The sequence below is a fragment of the Melampsora larici-populina genome, assembly GCF_000204055.1.
Source record: "Melampsora larici-populina 98AG31 unplaced genomic scaffold MELLAscaffold_7, whole genome shotgun sequence".
NCBI lineage: Eukaryota > Fungi > Basidiomycota > Pucciniomycetes > Pucciniales > Melampsoraceae > Melampsora > Melampsora laricis-populina.
The window spans coordinates 1120748-1145836 of NW_006768771.1; the positions used below are offsets into that span (position 1 = coordinate 1120748).

Here is a 25089-nt window from a genome sequence, read left to right on the forward strand (position 1 = left end):
GACGCCGATGGCTCGAATTGAGCGTCGAAGCGATCTTGATTTTTCGAAGATCGCTGGCGTTGAGATTCAGCGGCCTTCTTTCAAGCGGCACGTAGATTTTCAAGCCGAATCTCGTGAGATGAAGGATCAGGAGTGTGCTCCACAGGACGGAGTTTCGCAGAGTCGCCAATGAGACGAGGAGAGACTCCATACAATAGTTCGAAAGGAGAGAATCCAGTGACCGTACTTTTATTAATGCGTACCGCGAATAGTGCTTCAGGTAAAAATTCCGGCCATCTTGAAGGGTCCAAGGTTTTGTTCGCTTTGAACAATGCTTGTTCGAGAAGGCCGTTAAAGCGTTCGCACTTGCCGTTGGTGCGAGGATGATAACCGGAAGTACTGAGTTTGTGAATACCACAAGCAGTGTAAAAGGAAGTCATCTCCTTTGACAGAAAATTGGCTCCTCGATCCGAAAGGATCTCGGAGGGGACACCGTAAACTTCTATAAGTTGATGCAACAACACTTCCGCGACATTTGCGGAGGTTGCGGTTTTCAATGGGATAGCCAGAGGCCATCCAGTGCTATGATCTATCATTGTAAGTATCCATTTAAATCCCTCTTTGCTTTCTGGGAGTGAAATAAAATCCACGGCCCATCGTTCAAAGGGTTCAACCAAAGGAAGTGGGTACTGACGGGCTGTTTCCTGTGATAGGTCAGGGGAATCAAAGATCTGGCACGTGGGACAATGTTTGACGAAAGTTTCAACGTCTGAATATCGTCCTGGCCACCAACCACGCTGACGAAGAAGGCTTAAAGTGCCATCTCGGCCTCTATGGCCGTACCGTGTATGGAACGTGTTCATAAGCTCAGCGCGTTGGTAAAAAGGGATGAATGGGCTAGACTCAGCAGGGTTCTCGCCGCCTCCTGTCCAAAGGAGGGTTTCATCATTTGAATTCCAAACAAATTCCTTAGCACGTCGGACAGCGGTTTCAATGGCCGAAGTCGTGACCCACGAAGGAAGATCTTGATTACCTAAGACGTAAGGCAACACAAGAGGCCAGTCGGAAGGATCTTCAAGTCCTTCAACTGGTTCATGTATGCTCAAAATGGCATGGTCAGCTCGTCGACTCAACGCATCAGGCACGATGTTAGTTGATCCTTTCTTGTATTCAACCCGGATGGTCATTTCACTGAATTCTTCGATCCATCGAAGAAGACGACGAGTAGGAAGGGTTTGTTTGGAAAGATAAGTGAGGGAGGCGTGGTCCGTACGGACTATAGTATCTTCCACCGCTCCTTCAACGTAATTCCTCCATTTGCGCCAGGCGTGAATAATGGCATACAATTCACGTTCCTGCGCAGGATAGTTGCGTTGTGCCTTATTCAATTTGGTAGATTCAAACGCAACCGGATGAAGCTTGCCATCAGCAGCTTCCTGCAAAAGTACCGCACCCACAGCAAAGTCACTAGAGTCGGTCTCTATGACATACGGCTTTGTGGGGTCCGGCATGATAAGAATCGGAGCGCTAATCAGCCGCTCTTTCAACAAAACGAATGCTTTCTCACATTCTGGGGTCCATAGTATCTTGGCCTTCTTTGCCACATTCCCACCAGTCAAGTCATGTAACGGCGAAGCAATATTGGAAAAACCTGCGATAAAGCGACGGTAATATCCTGCCAGCCCCAAAAAGGACCTGACATCATGGACATTTGCCGGACGGGGCCATTGGCGCACGGCGTCCAACTTATCACTCATAGGTCGAATTCCATCTTTGGACACCATATGCCCAACGAATTGGATTTCGTCAGCGAACAGCTCGGATTTACCTCCGCTGACTTTGAGGTCAGCTTTACGAAGGGCTTCAAGAACAAGTTCAACGTGAGTTTGGTGCTCAACATCTGACTTCGAATAAACCAAGATGTCGTCTAAATAGACTTGCACGAACTTATCCAGGTATGGCCGCAGGATGTCGGACATCATACGCTGGAAAGTACTGGGAGCATTAACCAATCCGAACGGCATAACAAGCCATTCGTAATGGCCATATCGAGTACTGAATGCGGTCTTTGGGATGGACTCAGAAGCTAATTTCATCTGATGGAAACCTTGCTGTAGATCAAATTTAGAGTATCGTACTGCACCATGTAAATTGTCAAAACAATCTTGAATCAAGGGCAACGGATGCCGATCTCGTTTAGTTAATGCGTTAACTGCGCGATAATCCACGCAGAATCGCAGCTTACCAGAAGCGTTTCTGGCAAACAGCACTGGCGACGACCAAGCAGAAGTGGAGGGTCGAATAAACCCGTTCTTATGCAGGGTCGCCAGTTTGGCCTGAAGCTCACTTAACAATAAAGGGGACATGCGTCGTACCGGCTGAGAGACCGGTTTGGAATCACCTGTGTCAATCAGATGTTCCACGACATGTTCCTTTTCAGGAGCCTTGTCAATAGGTTGGAATAATTCCACATATTTACGAATCAGCGCATCCGCGGCAGCTTTCAAAGCGGGCGATTTTGCTGAGTTCCGAGGTAACTCAGGTTCCGTATCTTCACGCGGACCCAGAGCCTCTTCAACTGAATCAATTCGATCTGTGCCATAAACAACCCAAGACTCCATGTTGGGTTGCCTCAAGAATCGTCGCATTTGACTCTTGTTAATCGGCAGATCTTCCTCATTAATGTGAGATTCGCCATCTATCAAGTGAATAGACTCGACTGGCGAATCAATACTGGACGGAGAGAATTGGACCGTATTATTACGAACATCCTTCAAAAGCCAGATCCCCGTTTCCCAGTCAGTGGAAACGGCGTACTGGGATATCCAATCCATCCCAAGGATGACATCATACGATTGCAAGGGAGCCACCCTACAATTATGAACAAATTTCAAACCTCCAAGAGTCAAGGGTACTCTTGAGGTATGAGTAATAAGTTTGCTGTCTCCCCAAACACCGGAGATAGCGCCGACTTTCTTTGTTTGCTGCAAGGAAAGCCCGCATTGTTGGGCGTATGATTTAGAAACATACAAAGCGGTTCGCGCGCCAGTGTCTAACAACACTCGCACCGCCATTTTGTTCTGTGTCAGAACAAAATCGACTCGTGGTAATCCCGAGTCTGATTCAATAGCAGCTAGGATATCGGCCGAGCTACGGCCTATATCCCCTGCTCCCTGAGAGCTGGGCTCACTGGCCGGTGAGAATGCAGCACGGTCAGGAAGAGTTAAGATGCTGGGGTTGTTTCCTACAACCGTGACCGAATCCTCAACGGAAGATTGGTCTTTTACCAAAGGATCTGACATCTCAGAGAGGTCGACACAATCGTCCCTCGGCGTGGAAAAGGGAGCTTGTTTGTCAGTCGTCTTGTCTACGACTCCTAGATAGGAGGGACTCAAATGTTTCAAATTCGAAGACTGCAAGTCACTTACTATATTCAAATGCAAATGAACAACTCTATCATGGAGTGGATTTGTGTGCTCAAGGGGCACGGTTAGCTCAATGGTTTTATCATCCGAAACATGTATCAAAGTTTCATTGCGGGCATCATATACAACAGGGGATGATAAATGAAGACAAGGCGAAGAAAGGGGAGCAAGTACTTCCTCGCCTAATCTTTTGATGGTACAGAAGAGCCGGATTGTTCAGGCTTCTTATGAGTTTTGAAGTAGTTGATAGTGCGCTCCGTCGCCTTCTCAGGACAGAGTTGGTTCTGCATGGTCCCAAAAACATGACCCGTTTTTCGACAATTATAACATGTCTTGACGGGAGGATTGGTGGAATCAGAAGAATTGTTTATCTTGCGTTTGCTGGAAGATGGGCGATTGGGCTTCTTGGTGCTGTTGTTACGGGAGTGCTTTCTAGAAGGTTCAGATGTCGAATACAAAGAATCACGATTTTCCTGAATCCTGGCATCCCGATTGTAGGTACATTTCACGACTTGCTCCATGTTCATTTTAACCCCCATTTCCAAGGCCTGATCCACTTGTGTCTGAACCAATTCACGAAGCTTAGGTGGCAGCTTCTTGATCCACATAGCTTCAACTTCATACTTCAATTCAATAATGTCGGCATCGTTCTGAATGACTCGGAACCGACCATATGCTTCAACTGCTCTTTCATTCGGGCGAAAGGCGAAATTGCTGAAACGTTGGAATAGATTGTCGGCTGTGAGGGTAGAAGGAAATTTCTTCTTGAGTAACATCACGAATTCATCCCAAGTTTGCGGAGCGAGGGATGTGGCGATTACACGCTCAATTTCTGTGAGCGCTGCGTGATCCACGAGTTGCATGCCCACACGATGCCAGATGGAACGGTGGATGCCCAAGATAGACAAGGACTTGGCCGTGCTGGCACACCATGTAGTGGCATCCTTATGGTTAGTACCGCTGAATCGAGGGGCCTTTTTGGCATTCATTGCCTTAAAAGCGCGGTAGGCGTCGTTCTCAAAAATCGAACGATTGGCCGCAGGTGGAGGTTCTTGAACCGGCTCGCGGGACCGTGACGAAGGAGGGCTCGAAGGAGGAGAACCAGGGGGACTGTAGTGTCCGGGAGTAGGGTCTGGGCGGCGGCTGGTGCCAGGCGTCGCAGAAGCCCGAGCACGACGGTCAGGAGGCGACATTTCAATATCTTCACCTCTGAGGACTTCAGCCTCCCATTCAGCCTTGATCCTCTTCGCGACCAGTTCCTGGTAGGCCAACCAGTCAGGCAATTGGTCAGGTCGCAAGGAAACAGTGATGTCATCGGGACGAGATTCTGAATTATTGATGGGCGGACCGTCTCGAGGAAGAGGAGATGGTTCGATTTCCATCCGATCAGAGCGCTTTCCTTTGTCCGCCATGATCGAATCGACAGCGGAATTGAAAGCTCTAGTACGGGGGGTATCCAAATGAGGAGGTATTTGGCTGGAATCCTTACGATGGCCGTTGTTCAAGGTTAAACCCAAGGCAGAAGAAGGTTGAAAGCCAGGGCTCTCGGTCTTTCTGGTCGTGTTGGCAGGGCGTGAAGCGTCCTGCGGATTGATGATAGTACGACCAGAAGAGGTCCCAGTAGCAGAACGTCGTCCAGATCCTTCAATGGTCGAGGAGCGAGTTCCAGGGGTGATAGTTTCCAGCAGTCGGACCAGCAGTCGGGGGCCGCTGGGATTGGTTCCGAGGGCAGCTGAATAGCTGGTTGGAGTGGTATTCGACAATCCAGCAGGAGTGGAGCCCGGTTTCGATTTAGATTGACTCGAACCAGGGTTAGACGGAGGCAAAGGAATGTTGGCGCCAGTCGGCGCGCTGCCAATGCTTCTTCTTGATGCCGATGTTGTAGTAGTCGTAGCCCCGACGGGAGAACTGGCCGCCGGCGTATTCGCGCGGGATCGAGGGCGTTGCAGCGCAGGCGGAAAGTTGAGGGCATTGACTCCTAGGATAGCTTGACTGTATCTGTCAAGGCTCAAACAGGTGCCGGCAGCGAGGGAGTCGATTGTTTCATTTATCATGACTTGCTCGTCGCTAAAACCGGCAAGCACTTCCGGTGCATACGTTTCTCCCTCTCCCAAAGTAGGAAGGCGTTCGCACAATTTGTACCATTGATCAGGGGTCACTTCAATGGGAGTGACGTTATCGATGTTTTTGGAAGGCATAGTAGCTGGTGAAGTTCCTATAAATTTCAACACAGCTCAAAGTGAGTTCCTTATTTCAAAAAATTTATCGGTGTTGTCTACCAAGTATAACAGAAATTCTTTTAATCCTTACGTTGTTTTTATTCAAATAAAATCTTTCAAAGATTTTGGACGTAATCCGAAATTCTTATAGCGTCAAGCGTGAAGAATTCGTGCGTAGAAAAGCTAAATCTATACACTTTCGAAAAAAAATCCGAATAAACAACAATAAAAAAGAAAAAAAAATTTGTAAGTTCTCGTTTCTAAAAATCTTTTTTAGCTCTCGCTACCAGTGTAACGGGGTTTGTCAATAACCCACGTAAAGAAATTAACCTTAGTAATTAAGGTTAGGAAAAGATTCGAAACAGAGAAAAGATCCGAAGGTCGTCGAGTTTCAAAGGGAAAGGATGGCGTCGAGGCTTTAATTGATCTGGAAGTATCGGGTAAAGGGGAGACGGGCTTTGATGCTTTGAAAGTGATCTCTGGCGAGGTTTGGGATCAAGAAATGGTAAAAAAGGTTCTTTTATAAAAGGGTTTTATTGCGATAGTGATAATAGCGATAAAAGGTTTTTATAAGAGTGAAAGTGACAAAAATGTAAAGATAAAATTGATAAGGTCTGGGGTTTCTTTATCCACGAAGAAACCCCTACAATTTATACGAAAGAGTAAAAGATAGTGACATCGCCATTATAATGGCTAGGCAGGTTTACAATGATCTCATAACATGGCGGGCCGTGATAATGGCTGTTATACAGATGGCACGGGTTAGTCTAGTTACATACATGTAGTTGAGTTTCAAATACTGTATTGGCCTGGGCTAATCCCTTTTCGTATCTTTCAAAATACTCAAAATTAAATTTCAAGGTCAGTCTCTCTGATCAGATTCTTACTCACCACCCTCACTCATGCTCTAATGGGCAAATTAATGCTTAAAATATCACATTTTGCAATTTTGCACCCATAAACATCTTCAATCACCCTGAAGATGATGCAAATTGGTCCCAATCTCTCCCCCTTTTGTGTAAAATGCAATTTCAGGGGGAGTCTCTCTATTCAGAATGCCATAATTACCTCTCCTTGTGGGGGTTATGGCATTCCGCAGGCCTGACATGTACCTAGCTTCAATCACAATAATGGTCTAACACACTGAAGATGATGTCAATTGGGCCCAATCTCTCCCCCTGTTGTGTAAAATTAAATTTCAGGGGGAGTCTCTCTATTCAGAATGCCAGATTTCCCACTCCTTCTGGGGGTTATGGCATTCCGCAGGCCTGACATGTACCTAGCTTCAATCACAATAATTGTCTAACACCATGAAGATAATGTCAATTGGGCCCAATCTCTCTCCCTGTTGTGTAAAATTAAATTTCAGGGGGAGTCTCTCTATTCAGAATGCCAGAATTCCCTCTCCTTCTGGGGGTTATGGCATTCCGCAGACCTGACATGTACCTAGCCTCAACCTGTCCATGAGGACTCAGGGTCCCCTAAGTGCTCAATGTTTATTTCTTCAATGCAACCTATATCAGTAAATTGTTGGTTACTCATATCTCATAAAGCCATCATAAGTAAGGGGTTGTAACCCCCACCTGATTGGTATAACCAATCACGTGGGGGTTTGTAACCCCCATGTGAATAGTTCAGATTAGTGAAAACTGTGACAAATTCAGCAAGACTTTGTCCATTGCACACTGAACCATGATCTGATCCATGAAGGGACATATCACGTTCTGACAAAAGTGACTAAGTAGTAGAAGGCCAACAAAATCAACCGTAACACACTAGATAATCAAGAGCGGGGTTGTTTTGCCTCGGAAACAAAGAGTTATGACATTATACATCAAATCTTAGACATCATCATTTTCAGAGCTGGAAGAAGAACCCGAATCCCCTTTGAAATCATCACTATCCTCTGAAAATTCATCGCTACTTGGGAAATTGATGTCCTCGATTTCTGATGACTCAATGTCTTCATCATCCTTTTCTTCACAATTTTTTCTTTTGCTTCTTTCATCTTTCGTTTCCTTTTTTTGGTAGGGTGGTCAGTAGCATCATCAGCTGAAAGAATTGGATCGGAGGGACTTGAGGGTTTATTTTTCAAGGGTGTTTTTGTAATTGAATGATTGATGATATTGCTAGTAGGTATGAGTGATTCCGCAGGATCAATCTTCTCAAGTTTGAAATAACCGTTGTCGATATCGCTTAGCCAATTCCTCTTCAACAAATCGGTACAACCACGGAACCCCTTGGCGATTTGATAAGGCTTGATGAGTGAATTAGCATCATCCTGCCAAATTTGAATAGGCCATCCCTTCTCAACAAACTGCACGGCAGGGGTAGGCCCTTTGGGAAAGACCTGTCCAGGCAGGATATCACCTGCGAGGAAAATCCTGTGGTTAGGTGCCTTGAAATGCAACTCGGACTACTGTAAAAGTCGGTTCACTTACTGATCATCTTGTTAAGTTTTTTAGTGAGGATCGCTTTTCTTGCATCAGTCGGATGTGGAACTCTTTTTTCAATTTCTTCTGCCACCACTAAACCATGCACATATACTTTAAACTTTTCAGGGAATTTGCTGATATCATGAGCCCATTCGGCGAACTTTGAGTTGGTTGAAGCGACCTCAGACCATCCTTCTTGACTGTCGCAGCTAGCCGCAGTCAAGTAGTAGTTGATGTGGTACCTCTGGCATTCAACTGCGAACTGGATGGTTGAACATTAATTTGGAGTGCCACCTTACATTCCAAGACCTGTGGACTTACGGCATGATGAGCCTTGCGGAAAGCTGCTAGTGACTTAAGTTGTAAGGTGGCCATTGAGCTGGTCGATTTTGGTGATCCGTGGGTAATATGCACCTTCTCGATGTTGACCATTCGATCAAATAGAGGTTGGTATTTGAGTTTGTCCTCATCGGAGAGTTGGTGTACTGCAGGAGTCGGCACCTGAGCCGATTGATCTTCCTCCTTTTCTTCATCTTCATCGTCTATCACAACTTTTGAAAGATCGGGTAGATTGGCTAAAGCAAAGAAAAAGGGATCACTGAAGACTTGTCTTTCATCGCTGGTCAATTCCTTCCACATTCGGCCTAGTTTTTGATTCCGTGCCTTCCAGCCTGATTTGTCATTACGAGGAGGTACTGAAAACAAATCACAGATTCTTATAATGAACCCTTTGATGTAAGATACCATCATAGGGTGGTCACGTACGTTTCTCTGCCAGAGCTAGCTTAGAAAATGCTAGAAAGCGTATCCACCTATTTGGCTTTGATGATTTGGAACCCATATTTCTTAAATTCAAAAAGTTCCATCGCATTAACAAACCATCAAAACAAGATGCACTGGGTAAGTCATGCTTACACTAGATCCCATATCACCGTTTCTGGAAGTCCTCCCATTAAGGCTACCATAAGCATCCTCTTTTCAAAACCAATGCAAACAATCTCGGTAAGGTCAGTTATATCTTGGGGTGCCCGAGTCCGATTATGAGCTTGTTTCTGTTGTTGTTCCACAAGTCGCTGTCGAAGATCCGCAACTGTCCATTTGTCGACTTGTTGTTCAAAGTTTTCCGGTGTGAGACCAGGGAAACAGGTCACAAAGCTTCGATTGCCGGTTTTTTTTTGGCCAGAAGTTGTTGTGGGCAGGGTATCATGCTTTGAATCGTCTTTGTTGGCATGATCTAAATTCTCGCTCTTCTTTTGTTTTTCTCTAGGATTATCAGTTAGTTGTATTGAATTGGATGTATTTGCACTCAACCTTTTTGAGCGAGTCATCTTGATTTTATGTTTCTGTGAGGGTGACGAGGAGCCTTTTTTTGCTGAGCGAGTCATGATGTGGCAAATGATATTGAGGAGTAGGATCACCAATGTTATAAGAGGGCGAGGAATCAGTTGGGGGTCACCAGGAAACCTGGACTTCACCTAACTTACACGGATACTTCACACAAATCACACATGTAACTTGTACTTCACAAAGCTACTTTTTCTTTTCCAATACGGAGTTCAAGAGAATCTATAGTGGTGACAACTTGAACAAGACTGAATACCACACACTCCACGTTTTGATACATGGAAGTGTTGACAGGGATGTATGATGACCAAAAGGGTTTGGGTGCTTGAGTCTCTAATTGACTTACCAAATGGGGTTGGGAAACCAAAGCGGGCTTCCTTTTTCAGCATTTTCCTCTCGTCTATCTAGTGTAGAGTTTTGCATTTGCCACTAGATAGGTGTCACCAATGTCATCTGTTGGGACTAATCAAAGAGAAAGTTAATTAACCTATGCCTTTCTGGACCCCAAAACTAACTGTTTAGGGGGTGATTGCACATTTGCGTCCCATCATCTTGACCCCAGAGAGTTCCCCTTCAAGCATATCACCTCCTTTCAACTACGTACGTTTTTCGACATGGTATTGCCAGGTCAAAATATCAAAATACGTCCCAAACGGAAGCCAGGAAAACGAAAAGCCAAATCGGACATTGCTCAAAGACGAGCTATGCTTGAAGCCCAAGAGGATCGAGCAGCTACATCAATCATTGAAGGCTTAATGCTTGATGTCGAACCTACCAATCATGAACTCAATCATGACATTGACGATGGTGCTCCTCAAGATCTGTACAGAGACCTTGATCAGTCCAACTTTGGAGTCAATCCTTTTTCAGAAGATGACGACAGTGAATATGATGGAAGAATGTTTAATGAAGCAGAGTCTTACGAGGAACGGACCCTTCGGGAGCAGAAGCAGTGGCAAGAGGTTATGCCTTCTCTCTTCATTGAATTCAGCTTGTCATCTAAGAAGACGTTTCAATGGGGTCACACGGATCTATGGGACTATGACTGGAAGGAACCCTGCCATTGCACAGGTACTATGGTTCGAACTCCGAAGAAAATTGTGGTCTTTGATATCTTGTGTAGGTTGTTTCTTTCCTCTTATTCTTGCATTTTGTCTTTATCTAGGTTGATAAGGTTTTCTGAACAAACAGATCGAAAGCAGATCCTGGTGAATTTCTGTGCATGTCAGTCGGATGCTGTGCGGCTGGTGAAGATGGGCTTGATTGGGGGAACAGCAAAATATCCTTGCACTGCTTTCTCAATTAGACTTATTCGGTTCTATCAGTTATTATGGAAATGGTGTAGTAATACAATTGCGCCATTCGGCCAGGCAGTCGACGAGTTTTTGGATGCGTTTAATACCTTGATCCTTGTTCCGAGTGGAAACCAAGTAAGAGATGATTCCTGGAATTCGATTATAAAAATATATTTATATTTTACTTACTGAATGTTATGTCATGCAGCCTCGCGAGTGGCGGAAGCTTTTCTCCTGTGCAGTTGATGTCTATCGTGAGATGATCCGGCGAGAAGCTGAACTGGAGACTCTGGCTCTCAAGCTTTCTGCAATCGAAAAACTTGCATCAAATTTTCCTCGCTGTTTTGGCCCTGCAGTCCAAGGTAAACGCCCAGCTGAGCCCGATGTCATAGTTTCACTGGATGGAAACTTTCAACATCGGCGTCACATGGCAGCAAGTGCGGGTTGGAGGCCTGAAAGCACGATTACTCCATCACTCTTCCTCACTTCCAAATATGTAAAGGAATGGGAAGAAAAAATTGGAGTCCGTCGAAATGATGTGAAGGATAAGACTGAGGAGTTAGTGGTCAGTTGTATATTATATTCATATTTAATGCTCTATTCTTGACTCTGCAATTTGATTGGTTTCAGCACCCATGTAGTGAGCGTCACACTGCAGCAGATGATGTGAGAGGCGCAAAAACATGGAGTGGGTGCGATGAAACTGGCCTTTTTGGAATGGCATGCCGACATGACCATGTTTTGAAATTCATTAATATTGTACAAAGTGGTGAACGGTGAGAATATACCTGACTATATTAGATGAATCTATATATTGAACTGTGTTTTGGTCATAATGTTAGTGGTCATTTCCCTGTTGCCACAATCAATTGGATGTTTGAACAACTTGAAGAAGCCGAAGGTGACCAGCAAAAATTGGCTATTCTTTACGATATAGGATGTAATTTGACAAAGGCATTAAGGAAGGTATGTGTCCAATACAATTTCATACGTGGTTCTATTGGTGTAAGGGTTATTGATTGTAGATATCTGATTTTATCGATCCACAGAGAAAGCTGTTTGAAGAGAAGAGAAGGGCAGGTGAATTAAAGATAGGTACTGGGGCATGGCATTCTTATGCTCATGAAAGATCCTGTCAGATCTTGTACAACCCTCGATTGAATGAAGACTGGGGAATGTCGGATGGTGAGGGTTTGGAGAGGATATGGTCTGCTTTCTCTGATCTTGTAGCTGCTCTTAGATATTCGACAAAAGAGCATCGACTATGCTGCTTGAATCTCAAAGGACTCTATCATAATGAGGGATTGCGAACTAAAGCTGGTTTGTGACTGACTATATTTTAACCATCCATAATTAGTTAACCTCCATCTTCATTTGTTCAGTTGATTCCATGATTAGACGTCTCAAAGAAATGGAAAAATTAAACCAATCGAGCAAGGCGACTCTTCAAAGGTTGTACATAGATCCTCAGTATACACAAGATTACTTTTTAGCTCAATGGGAACGTCAAAGAAAATGTCAGCTAGAAGTCATAGTAAACGAAGGAATTGGAGATCTGACGAACAAACTTGCTCACCTGATTTCCATTGAGGAATCACTTCAAGAAGCCCAGTGAGTTATATAATTTGCTTCTTTTATTCAACTGAATGTACTGATTGAAAGATGGGCGCCTTGTTTAGACTGCAGTTGCGGTCACTGAGACGAATCAGGAGGCGAAATCGAACTGAAGCTGAGGACGAGGAAATTGTACAGCTTCCAGATACAATGGTCCAGTTAGAAGAGGAGATCGGTCTACTCGCTGATGAGCTTGGTGGTGAACAGTTCCGAAATGTACCTGGTGCTTCAAGTGAGTTGGGATATGCCATATTTAAACTATGGATCATGGCAAATACATTGAGACAATAATCATCCTATGTCTACATCAGCTGCGAAGGGGAAGATGCTGATACGTTTGCGGGTCACTAAAGGTAAGTTATATGAGGCAAAGGTTGGGTTAGTGGAAGCGGAGAAGCAGGCTAATGAGAGGCATGGTGCGCTGCAATTTGTGATTTCTGTGATCTGTGGAGCTTGCTTGAGGTTAACAACCGGATCAACCGTTTACCTAGGTACTCGTGAGCTACAGAGACACAAAAGACTTGAGCAAAGTAAGAGGTCAGAGCTTCAAAAGAAGCTCCGGACTTTTGATCGACAGGTCACAGCCTATAATCGAGCTTTCCCTGATGATGCTATTGAAAGCCACACATTCGAAGAAGTCAAGAGATTGCCAATCACCGATAGCTTCTGGGATTTTGGCCGGCTAACTCACCCTGATGAAGCTTGGGCGACCGATGCAAAGACTCAAGAAGGGATCACAGCCTATCTTGAGATGACTCACTCGGAAGATGAGCTTCGTAGGATTGCTCGGGAGTGCCGGCAATCGATTAAGTGGGCGGTCAACATGGATGACAAGGTAACACGTCTACATACAACTGTTTTTACCAAGGGTAAGTCAATGTTTTCAAATGCAATGTTGTTTGTGATTGATGAAATACTGATTATTGGAAACAAGCAGATGATTTACTTGGGACAGAAGAAAAGAAATGGATGACAGATCTCATAAGTTTGAAAAAGATCAATCCTGGTGCAAATCTAGAAGAGTGCAAAGAAGTCCTGAAATCCCTGCTCTCAAATGTTAATCGAAGGTACACTCGCTTATGGATGAAATGGAATTGTCGGCTGGAAAGTTTGCGTTTGAAGTCAATGAAATACTCAGCTTTGTCTATAATAGAGGAGGCCGAGCTTCAGATGGCATGGGGGGATCTTGTGGAAAGGAATAAGGTGCGCTGGGAAGAAATTGTAGAAGCAATGGTGATACAGGCAGATTTTGATGAAGTCGATCAAATTGAGGCACCATTGGATAGAATGCGATTAGTTTGATTCTTCAGGTGATATCAGCTTTAATGTGTTTAGTTATTTGTAGTTATTTGAATTTGATTAATCAATCCACTCCATGCTAATTGGATGAATGATGTTAGTGATTTTGGGAAGTAAGGGTTTTGTGGTCGTTTGTTGATGAGTTGAGCTTGTGAGTTGTGAGTTGTGACTTCTCTGGAGTGAGTTGTGAGTTGTGACCGAACTGTGATATGTGAGTTTATATGTATTACTAGTAGTATATGTGATTTGTGAGTTGTGAGTTGTGAGTTGTGAGCTGTGAGCTGTGAGTTGTGAGTTGTGAGTTGTGAGTTGTGAGCTGTGATTTGTGAGTTGTGAGTTGTGAGTTGTGAGTTGTGAGTTGTGAGTGGTAGGTTAAGTGATTGTGAAGTGTATGTTGTATCTGTAGTATCTATTACTGGTAGTATATGTGAGTTGTGAGTTGTGAGTTGTGAGTTGTGAGTTGTGAGTTGTGAGTTGTGAGTTATGGGTGATGGGTGAAGTGATTTGTGAAGTTTGTGAATTTTGTGAAGTCTGTGAGGAGGTCATACTGTTTGTGATTTTAGTGTACTGTGTGAGTTTGTAATTGTGAATGTGTGAAGTTGTGTGAAGTTGAACTTGTATTTCAAAAATTTTTTGGAAAATACATATGTATTTTTTTTTTGATCTTGGATGGTGTTTTGTGTGGTATAAAGGAGTTTTATACCATGTTTGATGTTTTGAAGTCTTCAGGATCATGAGTAATGACTTTGTAAAGTTGATGAAATGCTGGTCTAGCCCATCTGAAGTGATCTAGCGCAGAGATCCGGCTTGACAGTCGACGGTACCGCACACTGTACCGTCCACTGTTATGTCATTCAAAAGAAGTGCCACAGGTGTGTAAATTATAAAATGCAAAGATAAACCATACTACACCAAACCAAGACTTTAAATTTTGCAGAATGCAAATTCTCACCAGAATTTGATGAGCTGAACGTGCTCTTGATTTATGGGGTTTTCTTTAGACTTTTGACTTGTAATCATCGGGTCAGTTTTCATTTCCAGGTGGGGGTTATAGAATTTGTTTTCATTTTGATCATCAAGAAAATATGAAAATCCTTATGTATGGGATATACTAGAGTATGGTTTACTTCTGGGATGGTCGTGTAGTTCGAAGGTGATCACGCTTAATGATACATATTAATGTCCACCTTCAACCCGTGGCCGAAGCGGAAGATGTGCTCAATGAAAATGTCTACAATCAAAATTGGGAGAAATCCATTAGGAACTGGAAGACACCTGTGAAGAACCTTGCAGCACTCTAAAAAATTATCTTAGCATAATCACAAGTTGCGGCCCCTCATGAAGGTGTGAGTCGAGTCAGAGTGGCATGGTTGCACCGTGAACAGAAAATTCGAGTCGTCTTTGGTACAGGCTCTACATGAGCCACAAATCGAAATAAATCAAATCCATCTCTAAAGCGACCCACTTCGACCTGACAGGCGGGTGTTTTGTCGAATGACCATCAACTTGTATTGGGAGGTATGTAGCATTCCTAAAATTCGACTTTTGCAAGACTTGGTTGCCCTTCCATCCGAAGCTTCATCAAATATCCAAGACCCCGAAGGACAGAGCCAAAATTTCCAAGTGCCAACCTGGATCAAACTTGCCCACCGCCCGGAGTCGAGAGTTGGTAAATATAGCCTTAGGCATGCCGAGCATATGGGTTGTGGCTTCAGATGTTTCATCTTCTACTTATATAATAGTCAGAGTAGACATGCGAGCTACCACTTTTTTGATTGGTACTTCCCGTATTTCCAATTGATTGTCCATACCAAATTTCTTCGTCTATAATCTTCTACCAACTCTATCAAACGGTTAAGTTTTTCCAATCAACGATTTTTGTCCAACTTTTCTTTGTTCATATATCAAAACAAAAGTTACATTACTGTGATTATAGATCCCAATATTCCCGATCAAACCATTTACACAGAAGAGTACTTTGATTTCACCTTTAGATTCTGTTTTCTTCGTTGAACTAGAATTTCATCAAATTGGTCACAATGCATAAATGGATTTTTCTTAGGTTTTCTCTAATCTTGAGCTTCACCATCTTTCAAGATCTCAAAGTTTCTGCTGTACCCAGTCCTCAAACTCCGGATCCTCAACTCATTGGAGTTCACTGTGCAAAACAATTTGGTGGTTACTGGGATATACCTGAGTATACGATTGGTTTGTCATAGAATTACTCCTTGATTGAAAATAAAATAGAAGGTGTTATAGAACTGATTTACCAATCCTCAATATTAAACAAAAAATAGCATGTAAGGATGCTTCACTAAACAAGTATATCTGTAACCAGGCCAGTTGTTTTGTGGGACCTCTCCCACCTTCACCTTCGCAAGCTTATGGTGAACACAATTCTGGATCTATCTTCACCAAGTAGTGTGTTTATTGACTTCATGTTCTGATCTCTATAATTTGATGCCACTGCGTGTCACAATAAAGATTTCTGGGATTCATTTCAGCTCACAGGATGCTACGCATACTATGGCAGAGAATTTGTTCAAGGCATCATCACTCCTACCACCATACAATACAACCCCGATCAGACAGCTCTTGGTAGGTCTTAACTTTGATCCAAATGTATCTTTAGTCAGACAGATATTGCAGTAAGAGACTGATCAAGAAAATCAAAACCATTCAAAGTTGTTCGAGGGTTTCGTAAAATAGCTCGAGGAGTTTGGGAAAGAGCAGCTATAAAAGACTTATTCATTTGTCCAATCCCTGATGGTATGACACATGAAAGCATAATGCCAAGTGAGTCAACAAAACTTTGGGGTGAAATGATTTAATCATCATCTGGTTCTTACTAATTGATACTTTTGTTTTCTTTCTGGATTTATAGGTTGCACACAATGTGGGGCTTTTAATTGGTTGGAATAAAATGTTTTGTGTTATACTTTCCTGATCTTCCATTAATGTGTATAATTTGATCTTCTCGGATCTCTTACTTTACTTCTTTTTCCACTCGAAATTTGTAGTTAATCAGTCTATATACCTTTACATGTAATATCAACAATGAGCGGTTTGATCGTATTCTGATCTTTAAAATCAGTTTTTTTGATTTTCTACAAAGTAGACACCCAGATAAGAATCATGTTAGGATGGTATTGCCCAGATTGAAAAAAATTCCATTTTGGAAGTTTTGAAGATGGAAAAGATCAAGTCAAACACAGCCTTCACACAAAGCCTATGTGATGATTCTTGTCAGTCATGAGGAGTATTTGGCTATACTCCCCTTGTCAGAACAACAGCTTTAGTGTAAAGGGTTCTACTGGGCAATGTCAACAAATCTCAAAGGAGCCAGGACTCCATTTCCAAGGATTAATATTGATAGCCACTCTTGGTATGGACTTTTCCATTGGACTGGGGCAGACTGGGGCTGCGTCGAGGATGTAGAAGTAAGCGCAAAGAAGATATGCTTAGCGGTAATTGGATCGCCCCTACAATCCAAGGATTGTAATATGGTATGCATGTACAAACTGATCCTAGCATCCGGATAAGGCAGTGAGGATTGCTGAGTACAACCCTTCAAATCGTTGTTGGTCTGCTCCACAAACTGAATGCCCCGTTGTCATCAGATTGCGGGTTTATCGAGGAAATCGGGACGAGGATCGCGGGGCTGACAAATCAACACGTTAACGTCTGACCGAGCGCCAAGAGTGTGCTGATGAGACTTGTCTTGAAGATCCCGGTCAAACTGAGGAACAAAAGACTCTCGGCAACAGGCTTTCCCTCCTCAAAGTCAAAGAACCACCTCTCGCCGAGGCATCAACTCAGCTCTGCTGTAGTCAAAGTCGCAAGCTTTTCAAGACCGAAAGGGGAAATGTCCTGGTTACGGTCGAACTCGAAATTGTTGCCCGAGGTTCCCGCGAAGCTCAGGTGAATTGGTACGGGGTTTGAGGCAGTCTCCTTCCTCCTATGCACACGCTCGAGACCAGTTCTTAGGGAGTTTATAAATACTCGGGGAATCAAAAAACTGGGTCTCAGCGACCGGAACGATGGCGCGTGATCAACAGTTGCGCTCCGACCGAAGAAGCGTTGGCAACCCTCGCATCCTGCTTTGCTGCATACTCCATTTTCGGCGCACCTTGATCAGTGCTATTCCCTTCTTAAGCTTGACTCAATCAACCGTGAAGTTCCCTCGCATTAACTGTTTCATAGTGTTCCTATATTTTTTCATCTTTCAGATTACACGAATTCTCTCGCTACACCTCTAACTCAAATCGGCTTCTGTATATCGACTCTGCATCTGCATTCGTATCTTTGCTACACTATTAACACTTGTGCTACGCTGCCAGTAAGAAGATATCACTTGCTCCATCATCAAAGGAGACATCTGCGATCCTTAAGTCCAATTGAAAACTCTCTTGGGTAGAGTACGATGTGAGTTGTTTTGGCTGATATATAGACGCAGGTAGCTTCTTATATAAACTGACGATTCCTTGCTATGCCATTGTACTCATAGCTGTGTAAATGTGAGTTTCTTCCGTGATTTCGAACATCTATCATCTTACCATCTTCCCCCAAGCCCCTCTGTGATCGTTGTCAAAGAACATGAATTGAGTTTTTCTTGGAAACTTTTTCAGACGTTTCATTGAACAATATATACGAGCATCGTCTTTTCAGGATGAAGTCAAGCACAGTATATGTGTTGATGATGATCATGTGCGTCACCTTCGGTGTCTCAGGAAACCCAGCAAATCCAACAAATCCTAAACCAGACACGACACGTCAAGTGTCACATAAAGTCACTTGCGCCAATGGCGGGGTGCAGATAACTAAAGGCGATATAACAGCTTGGTGTTTAAAAATGGGTGGACAAGGACCCCGTGCCTCTGAATTCAAATGTGTCAAGAATCGTCCAGTCTGTGCCAAAGGCACGGTTTTACATCACAAAAATGCTAAAAAGCACCCCTGCACCGCCAAAGGAGGAAAATCAAGGGCAGATGACCGGAAAAAGTTCCCATTACAATGTGCTTGAGGATAAATCTACCATTGTAGGAGAATCTAGAGTTGAGTATCTTTGTCTTGATTTTATAGTTATATATACAAGGGGTTATTCAAACCAAATCTATCAAGATATGTTGACCAAAATACTCACAACAATGTATAATTTTTGTACAAATCCACAGTGTATATCTCTTACTTACTCAAACCTGACATCCTCAAATCATGTGGGACACTGAGGAGACTGATATTATTAAAAATATCTCTCTTTCAATCTGTTATGATCTATCTTGACCATTGTGGATATTAATAGACAGTTCTCATCCTTTTTCTTCACACTCCAGATGGGGTCTGATTTGTTCATATTTTTCTTCTTGCCCATAATTTTGTTCACCATCACCTGTACAATAATAAAGTCATTGAATCTTACTGAACTTAGTAGGAAGACCAAAATTCAAAACATAAATTGAAAAGAAACTGATAGTAAAATTCTCTGAGTCGCGCTGTCTGGGTCTGCAACTTTCTTCAATTGCGGATCTTGTTCACCATAGGTTTGCTAGCTTGCATTGAGCTGCCCTCGAGTTGTCCGCCTGAGCTGCAGTACATGTTATGCATGTTTTTCCTTTCAATATCCTCAGACCACTCAAGATCATGTATGAGTCATGAGCTTTATTATGTATATGTTACAAGAGTCTAGACATATGGTACCTCCATTAGTCCATACTACAGCCTGAGTGGATGACTATGTAGAGGGAAGCTTGAGACGAGCTTGCAAACCTATGGAAAACCTGTGGCAAACGAGATCCGTGATTGAAGGAAGTCGCGGACCTGGACACTGCGACTTTGCTCAATCTGGTTTCACACTTAATGATTCCCGCGGTGTGAGCAGACTAGGACTTGAGCTTAGGACTTTTGTTTCATACATGCAGACACAATGTCCTGCTATCCAGGTTATGTTTGGAAATAACTCAATTTCATGCTTTTGTTACTCCTTTCAAAGAGGTGCCTTAGAAAGGACTTGAATGATTCAGAATCTTGACCTTGTATTTCTCCATAATCTCACAAGAAGCAGTTGATTTTATTTGCCAAGATATAGGATGGCAATGGCACAAGGAATCCTTGAAAGACACCAAGGGAACTCTGCCATGGTCAATTAGCACACAGATCTCAACTGATACATACATTTAGTTTGATCAAACTAAATCAGAAAAAATGGTCATCACAAATAGGTCATGAAGAATGAAATGTTGAGGGGAGCTCATAGTAAGGTGCCTACACCTCGAGGTCACCTTTTGTTGAGCAACCGCGGCCAGGTGGTGGGATTATAAGCCCGTTGAATCCTGGCTGAGAGCTGGCCAGACAGCGGCTTGGCCCTGGTCTAGAAGCCGGTACAAAAAACTCCGCTGGTCTATCACTTTGACCAGCGGTTGTAAGATCAGAATTTCATTGACTGGCTTGATCTCAATTTTTTTCTTTGGCTTCCCGCTTGGTGTCTGGGCCAGCGGATGAAAACTGGCTATCTTATGGCTGAGTACCCCAAAGTCTTCACAAAATGAACAACAACACTTGTTCCCGCTGGTTGCCATTGATAAGCCAGTTGACAAAGTCTGAAGAGCAGCGCAATCCATCACTTTTGAACATGCTTATCTTGTTGGTTGTCATCCAAATTCAAAGCTCATCAAAAGCAGAGGGCCAAAGGAAGCGATTCCCTTCTAAGATGTTTCTGAAACATCGTCGCCATCTTTGTTGTGTCCTGAAGTTCCTCATCACCTTGACACTTCATCTCTCATCTCTCTCATTATTCATTTCTTTAAGAACACCATCTTCAAATCATTGTTCTTTTTCATTTATTCAAGTTGACACTCTTATTGTTCACTCGTTGTTTGTTTGTCGATTATTGAACCATGGCTAAAACCAATGCGCTAGAGAAATGTAACACCAATTTCCTACAAGTTTATCCGATATTGCGCATCTGACACCACACCTTTCTTATTTGCAAGGCTTTATTGAGACGCCTGAACGGCCAGACAGCGCTTGTTTTTTCTTTGCTGCTTGTGACAGCCATCCATGGAAACCCAATTTACTTAGGAAACATTGTGCATCACAAAATCACATTCAAAACTTTGAAAAGTGACTCATTCGCCACAGCAATCAAAAACACAATCAGACACAAACGATGGAAGCGAAATCATCTCAAATGGAAATGTCATGTTCCAGTCTGAATCAGATCCTGAGAGTGATCCCGGTGATCAGGAAATTTACTTGTCTCCTGTTGATCTTGACAAAGATGACTTTGAAGCTGAAGATAGAAGAAAGACACTGCTGGATCTTTACGCTCGAGATCATACTTCAATTTTCAAATCACCCGCTCTCAGCGTCAATAGCAGTCAAGACAACGATGAGTACAACAGCAACAACAACAACACCAGGATTAGTGAACCCGATGAGCAAGATGATGGTCAATTGTGAGATACAAGACAGACATGTATCATGAGGTCTTATGGAAAAAAAGTTACATGAAGCGTTCTACTATGTGTTCCTAGGTTAAGCTTGGTACCTTGTGGCATAGCTCATTTCTTATATTGAACCTTATATCTGAACTTTGTGGTGGCCTTAACAAAATGCTGAAGTGTGTAACCTGAGGGCCATAACCTGATTACACACACAATTCCTAAGGAATAGTCACAACTGGATTCAAGCCTAAGACCTTGCTAACTGACAACAAAAGGCACAAATACTGTTATTAAATTTCACCTCAGGTTCCCCACACTATGTTTTGCAGTGTGATCATCCTTGACACAGCTTGAGTTACACCTAAAAGAAATGTCCAATCCAAATTACCTCCAACTGGTCTCTTGATATGTCTTTCACCAATCACTTTCTCAAATTTCTGTCAATAGGTCTTCCACAGGCAAATGCAACATCATTTTTCCATTAGAGCATCAGCACCAGACCTTGATGTCTGAGGCAGACCTCATTTTTTTTTTGGAAAGACAAGTCTCAAAGTTGAACTTGTGCATAATATTACTGGATCAAGATAAGCACATTTAAGCTATCTAACTATCACAGTCCAACATCAAACCTGAGCGGTGTATCATTCATCCAACAAGTATAATTTGGCTTTATATTTTTAAGTCATGTGTTGTGAAACCGGAAATGTGCACATTGAAAAGGATGTATGAGGCCGAGGGATATGGGATGGCACAAATCTGTGAGCCTTGCCAGGTCTGGTTGCCTTGGCAAAGTGGGATTCGAGTTTTTCACCTTAGCCAAAGAGACAATACGCCGGATCAGGCTGGGAAACATGGAGTTATTGGTGATTATAAAATATACATGAGTAAAAGTATTGTTAAGGCCCTTGATGATTGAGAGAGATGCAAGAGAGATGTGGAGGGTGTCTTTTGGTATTAGATTGCAATGTGAAGAGCAGTAAAAAGTCTGCTTCACAGAAGTCCAAGTATGCAGAGATCTCAGTACAATCATATAGTCTATGTATAAGAATACAGTTCATAACAAGTATATTGAACCAAGAACTCTGCCAAGGATGATTCATGGAAGACCAGAAATGAATCTCAACCTGTCTTGCAAGTCCTCGCAATGGAAACAGTTGAAGTAGGAGGCTTTGAGCCAGTATATATGATCCTGTGTTGAACTTGAAGGTTATCCCAGTGAATTCTGGGGTCCTATTGTTAAGCATCCTTGACTTTTACAACTGTATTATGATAAGATCTTGAACAGGAAAAAGGTGATGAGCTTTACTTATTCCTGTGGAAGGGGAATCAAGAAATTAATGGTACACTGATAGACTGGATCAAATGACAACATTTCCAAAACCGTTTCAGAGGAGTAGGGAAAGAAGTAAAATTTCTCCTGATCAGACTCCTGGTAATCATCTGACCTAGATCATGGCTTTACAAAGCTGACCTATTAGGTTGATCAGTGGCAACTAGAATAATCCAGATCATCAATATGGGAGCAAAGAACATTACTGATCTGGGAAGAGAAGTAGGAAATTGTAATATCTGAAAGTTCGGATGGACGGTTGATGATGATTAGCAAGCATTCCTTGATGAAACAGTTAAGTTGAAAATGCCTTACTCTCCATATCCATGGTCAACATAGTCAATATATCTCACAAGAAGTAAGGGAAAAGGTTTGAATGCTAATCAAGATTGACGAGTCAGGGTTCAAGTAGGTGAGGTATGCTCCATTGTCACCTGGCAGGAAGACCTTCACCCTACATTTGCGCTTTTTAGAGTCAATACTCCTAGCCTCAAGCCTAGCTATGCAATCAAGTTTTTCCAGCATCTTGTCAAAAACCTTGATAGGTAGAGCCATGAGGCCCAGAGGACGAGATTTATGTCTTAATTCCTTGGTTTGAATAACTTCTTCTACTTCATTGGATGAACTTCCAAATCCCTGAAGTGCTCAAGATTCAAGAGTCTTGTTGACCAATGAGAAGAGACCATTTGTACTTTTGGGTAGACCAAGTTGAAGAAAGATCCCAAGAATTGATTCCTTGGACCAGATAAAACCTTGCATGTCAAGTTCTTCAAAGCGCTTACAAATGAAGTCAAGATGTTGGTTTACTGGCTGAGTCTCATTGTGATGTTTTGAGGCAATCTTGCGCCAAAGTTCAATATGAGCTGTGCGGCCACCAGATGGCATATTGATATACCCTGATGAGAAGCTGGTTCCTTATGTCCTCAAGTGATTCTGTAGAGAAAAGGTCCGAGAAGTTTTAGGGCGCGTTCACTTAAGCAATTTCTGGTGAGAAATCACATTCTGCAAAATTTAAAGTGTCCATTTGGTGGTGCATGTTTCATTTTTGCATTAAAAAAATTACAGAATGTGATTTCTGGTCAGAAATTCCTTAAGTGAACGCGCCCTTAATGTAGTTGAGAGTTTAATTCAGGCTGTTTGCAACGCTGGATCACTACGCTACTCAACGCTACCAGGACCCATCCGGATAGCGAAGATGAACAAGTTAATATAATAACGCAGTAACGTTATTTTGGGGACCGTAAGCTAACGCTTCTGCATTAGCGTGCCTTGAACAAGCTAACATGATTTTTTGAATTGCAAAAACGCAGTCGTAGTGCGTTACAAAAACACGCTAACAACTAACATAACTGAAAGATTGTCAATCAACTTTGCCGTAAGCCATTTCAGCAAGGGCTTGAAGTTCAACCCATTCTTGTCCACTCAATTTGACCCCACCGCGTAGCCACATTCGACTACCTACAAGCCGTTCAATATTCCACGCTGAAAGCGATCCTCGATCGCTTGCACAGACATCTGCTGCAGCCGAAAAGGTACGTTCTGCAGGTGCCGAGGATCCGCAGCAAGCGAGATAGTCGCGAGCGAGTGAGGCTAGAACAGGATATCTCGCTGCCTTGTTCTAGCCGAAGTATCTAAATAAGTACATTGGAGGAGAAAGACAGATTAATTAGTTGAGAGAGTTACTTACTTTCCACCAAGTAAGAATGCTATGAGGATCATGAGCTTGATCCTCAGGTATATAATCCTCATCCTTGAAATAAGCCTCTAGCTCATTAACGTCTGTAATCGGATCTTTTTTTGAAGTTCGATAGACACGAGTTCGATTTTGAGTCTGAGTAGAGGGAGCTTGGGAAGTCACTATAGGATTGATGATGGATACTTCCTTCACCAATTCTTTGCGTTCATCGTAAAGTTGTGAGAGTGTAACTTCCGCATTAATAGCCACTGAAGGATCGTCGAATTGTGATCGAAAAAATTCAATTCCAAGCATCGGATTGAGTAGGGCGGCCATGACGAGTGTCTCGCATTTTAAAGCGTTCGAAAGGTATGTCGATGTCTTCTTCAACATCGCTGTGAGCATAACATGGATCCCTTCGCCTTCGCGGCAAGATGCCAATTTTTCAGTGAGCTGTGTCTTAAGTTCGACAAACTCAGACAACACTAAAGCTCCAGTTGGCGCATCACCTTCCATTTGCCTGGTGATGTGCAAAAACGGCTAGTAGTCGGAGTTGGGCTTATTCTTATCAGCTGGAAATCATCGATACACAGTTTTCAGATGTACATACCTCAAGAACATCAAGAAGAGATCGTAGTGCGGCCCATTCAAACGGTGCCATCTGTTTTTCGTGAAAATAACCGTGAGGTTTTCCGTTTTCACGGCGACGTCGGTTTTTAGATAATACGAGCTCTAAGTCCTCTTTGAGCATATGATCGATAACCTAGTGGTGCAAGAAAATAGACAAGATCAATTCAATCATAATATAAGTATATGAAAAAGAGTATATGACCTACCAATCGGGCATTATAAGCTTTTTCAAGCGCTTGATATTCACAACCCCAACGAATGCCGTAGCCGGGTATGATCATGGGAGTTTTGACATCCAGTCGTTCGCCCACTCGTTTGAAGCTTGCACCGCCACGATGAAGATCTTGTAATACGCCTACAGATCCATTTCACCTGCTCAGATCAACTTTTGATCAGCTTCAA

General features: G+C 42.9%; 5 protein-coding genes across 5 annotated transcripts; 4 read left to right on the forward strand and 1 right to left on the reverse strand.

The window, feature by feature from the left end:
• Window positions 1-8277: 8277 nt before the first annotated feature.
• MELLADRAFT_95233 (uncharacterized protein) lies at window positions 8278-9386 on the reverse strand (the record flags this gene model as incomplete). Its single annotated transcript, XM_007406933.1, has 4 exons — window positions 8278-8753; window positions 8824-8903; window positions 8974-9321; window positions 9370-9386. 4 exons carry the CDS (start codon window positions 9384-9386, stop codon window positions 8278-8280), a joined length of 921 nt encoding a protein of 306 aa, XP_007406995.1.
• A 630-nt stretch (window positions 9387-10016) lies between these two features.
• MELLADRAFT_95234 (uncharacterized protein) lies at window positions 10017-12602 on the forward strand (the record flags this gene model as incomplete). The annotated part of the gene is made up of 9 exons (XM_007406749.1): window positions 10017-10364; window positions 10407-10521; window positions 10594-10832; window positions 10906-11262; window positions 11328-11473; window positions 11540-11663; window positions 11768-12017; window positions 12080-12308; window positions 12398-12602. The coding sequence occupies 9 exons, from the start codon at window positions 10017-10019 to the stop codon at window positions 12600-12602; spliced, it is 2013 nt and encodes a 670-aa protein (XP_007406811.1).
• A 3047-nt stretch (window positions 12603-15649) lies between these two features.
• On the forward strand, window positions 15650-16519 carry MELLADRAFT_103837 (uncharacterized protein; the record flags this gene model as incomplete). Its single annotated transcript, XM_007406750.1, has 4 exons — window positions 15650-15818; window positions 15908-16031; window positions 16115-16258; window positions 16495-16519. The coding sequence occupies 4 exons, from the start codon at window positions 15650-15652 to the stop codon at window positions 16517-16519; spliced, it is 462 nt and encodes a 153-aa protein (XP_007406812.1).
• Window positions 16520-18315: 1796 nt separating this feature from the next.
• MELLADRAFT_103838 (uncharacterized protein) lies at window positions 18316-18633 on the forward strand (the record flags this gene model as incomplete). Its single annotated transcript, XM_007406751.1, has 1 exon — window positions 18316-18633. One exon carries the CDS (start codon window positions 18316-18318, stop codon window positions 18631-18633), a length of 318 nt encoding a protein of 105 aa, XP_007406813.1.
• Window positions 18634-20503: 1870 nt separating this feature from the next.
• Window positions 20504-21068, forward strand: MELLADRAFT_103839 (uncharacterized protein; the record flags this gene model as incomplete). The annotated part of the gene is made up of 2 exons (XM_007406752.1): window positions 20504-20551; window positions 20748-21068. 2 exons carry the CDS (start codon window positions 20504-20506, stop codon window positions 21066-21068), a joined length of 369 nt encoding a protein of 122 aa, XP_007406814.1.
• Window positions 21069-25089: the final 4021 nt, after the last annotated feature.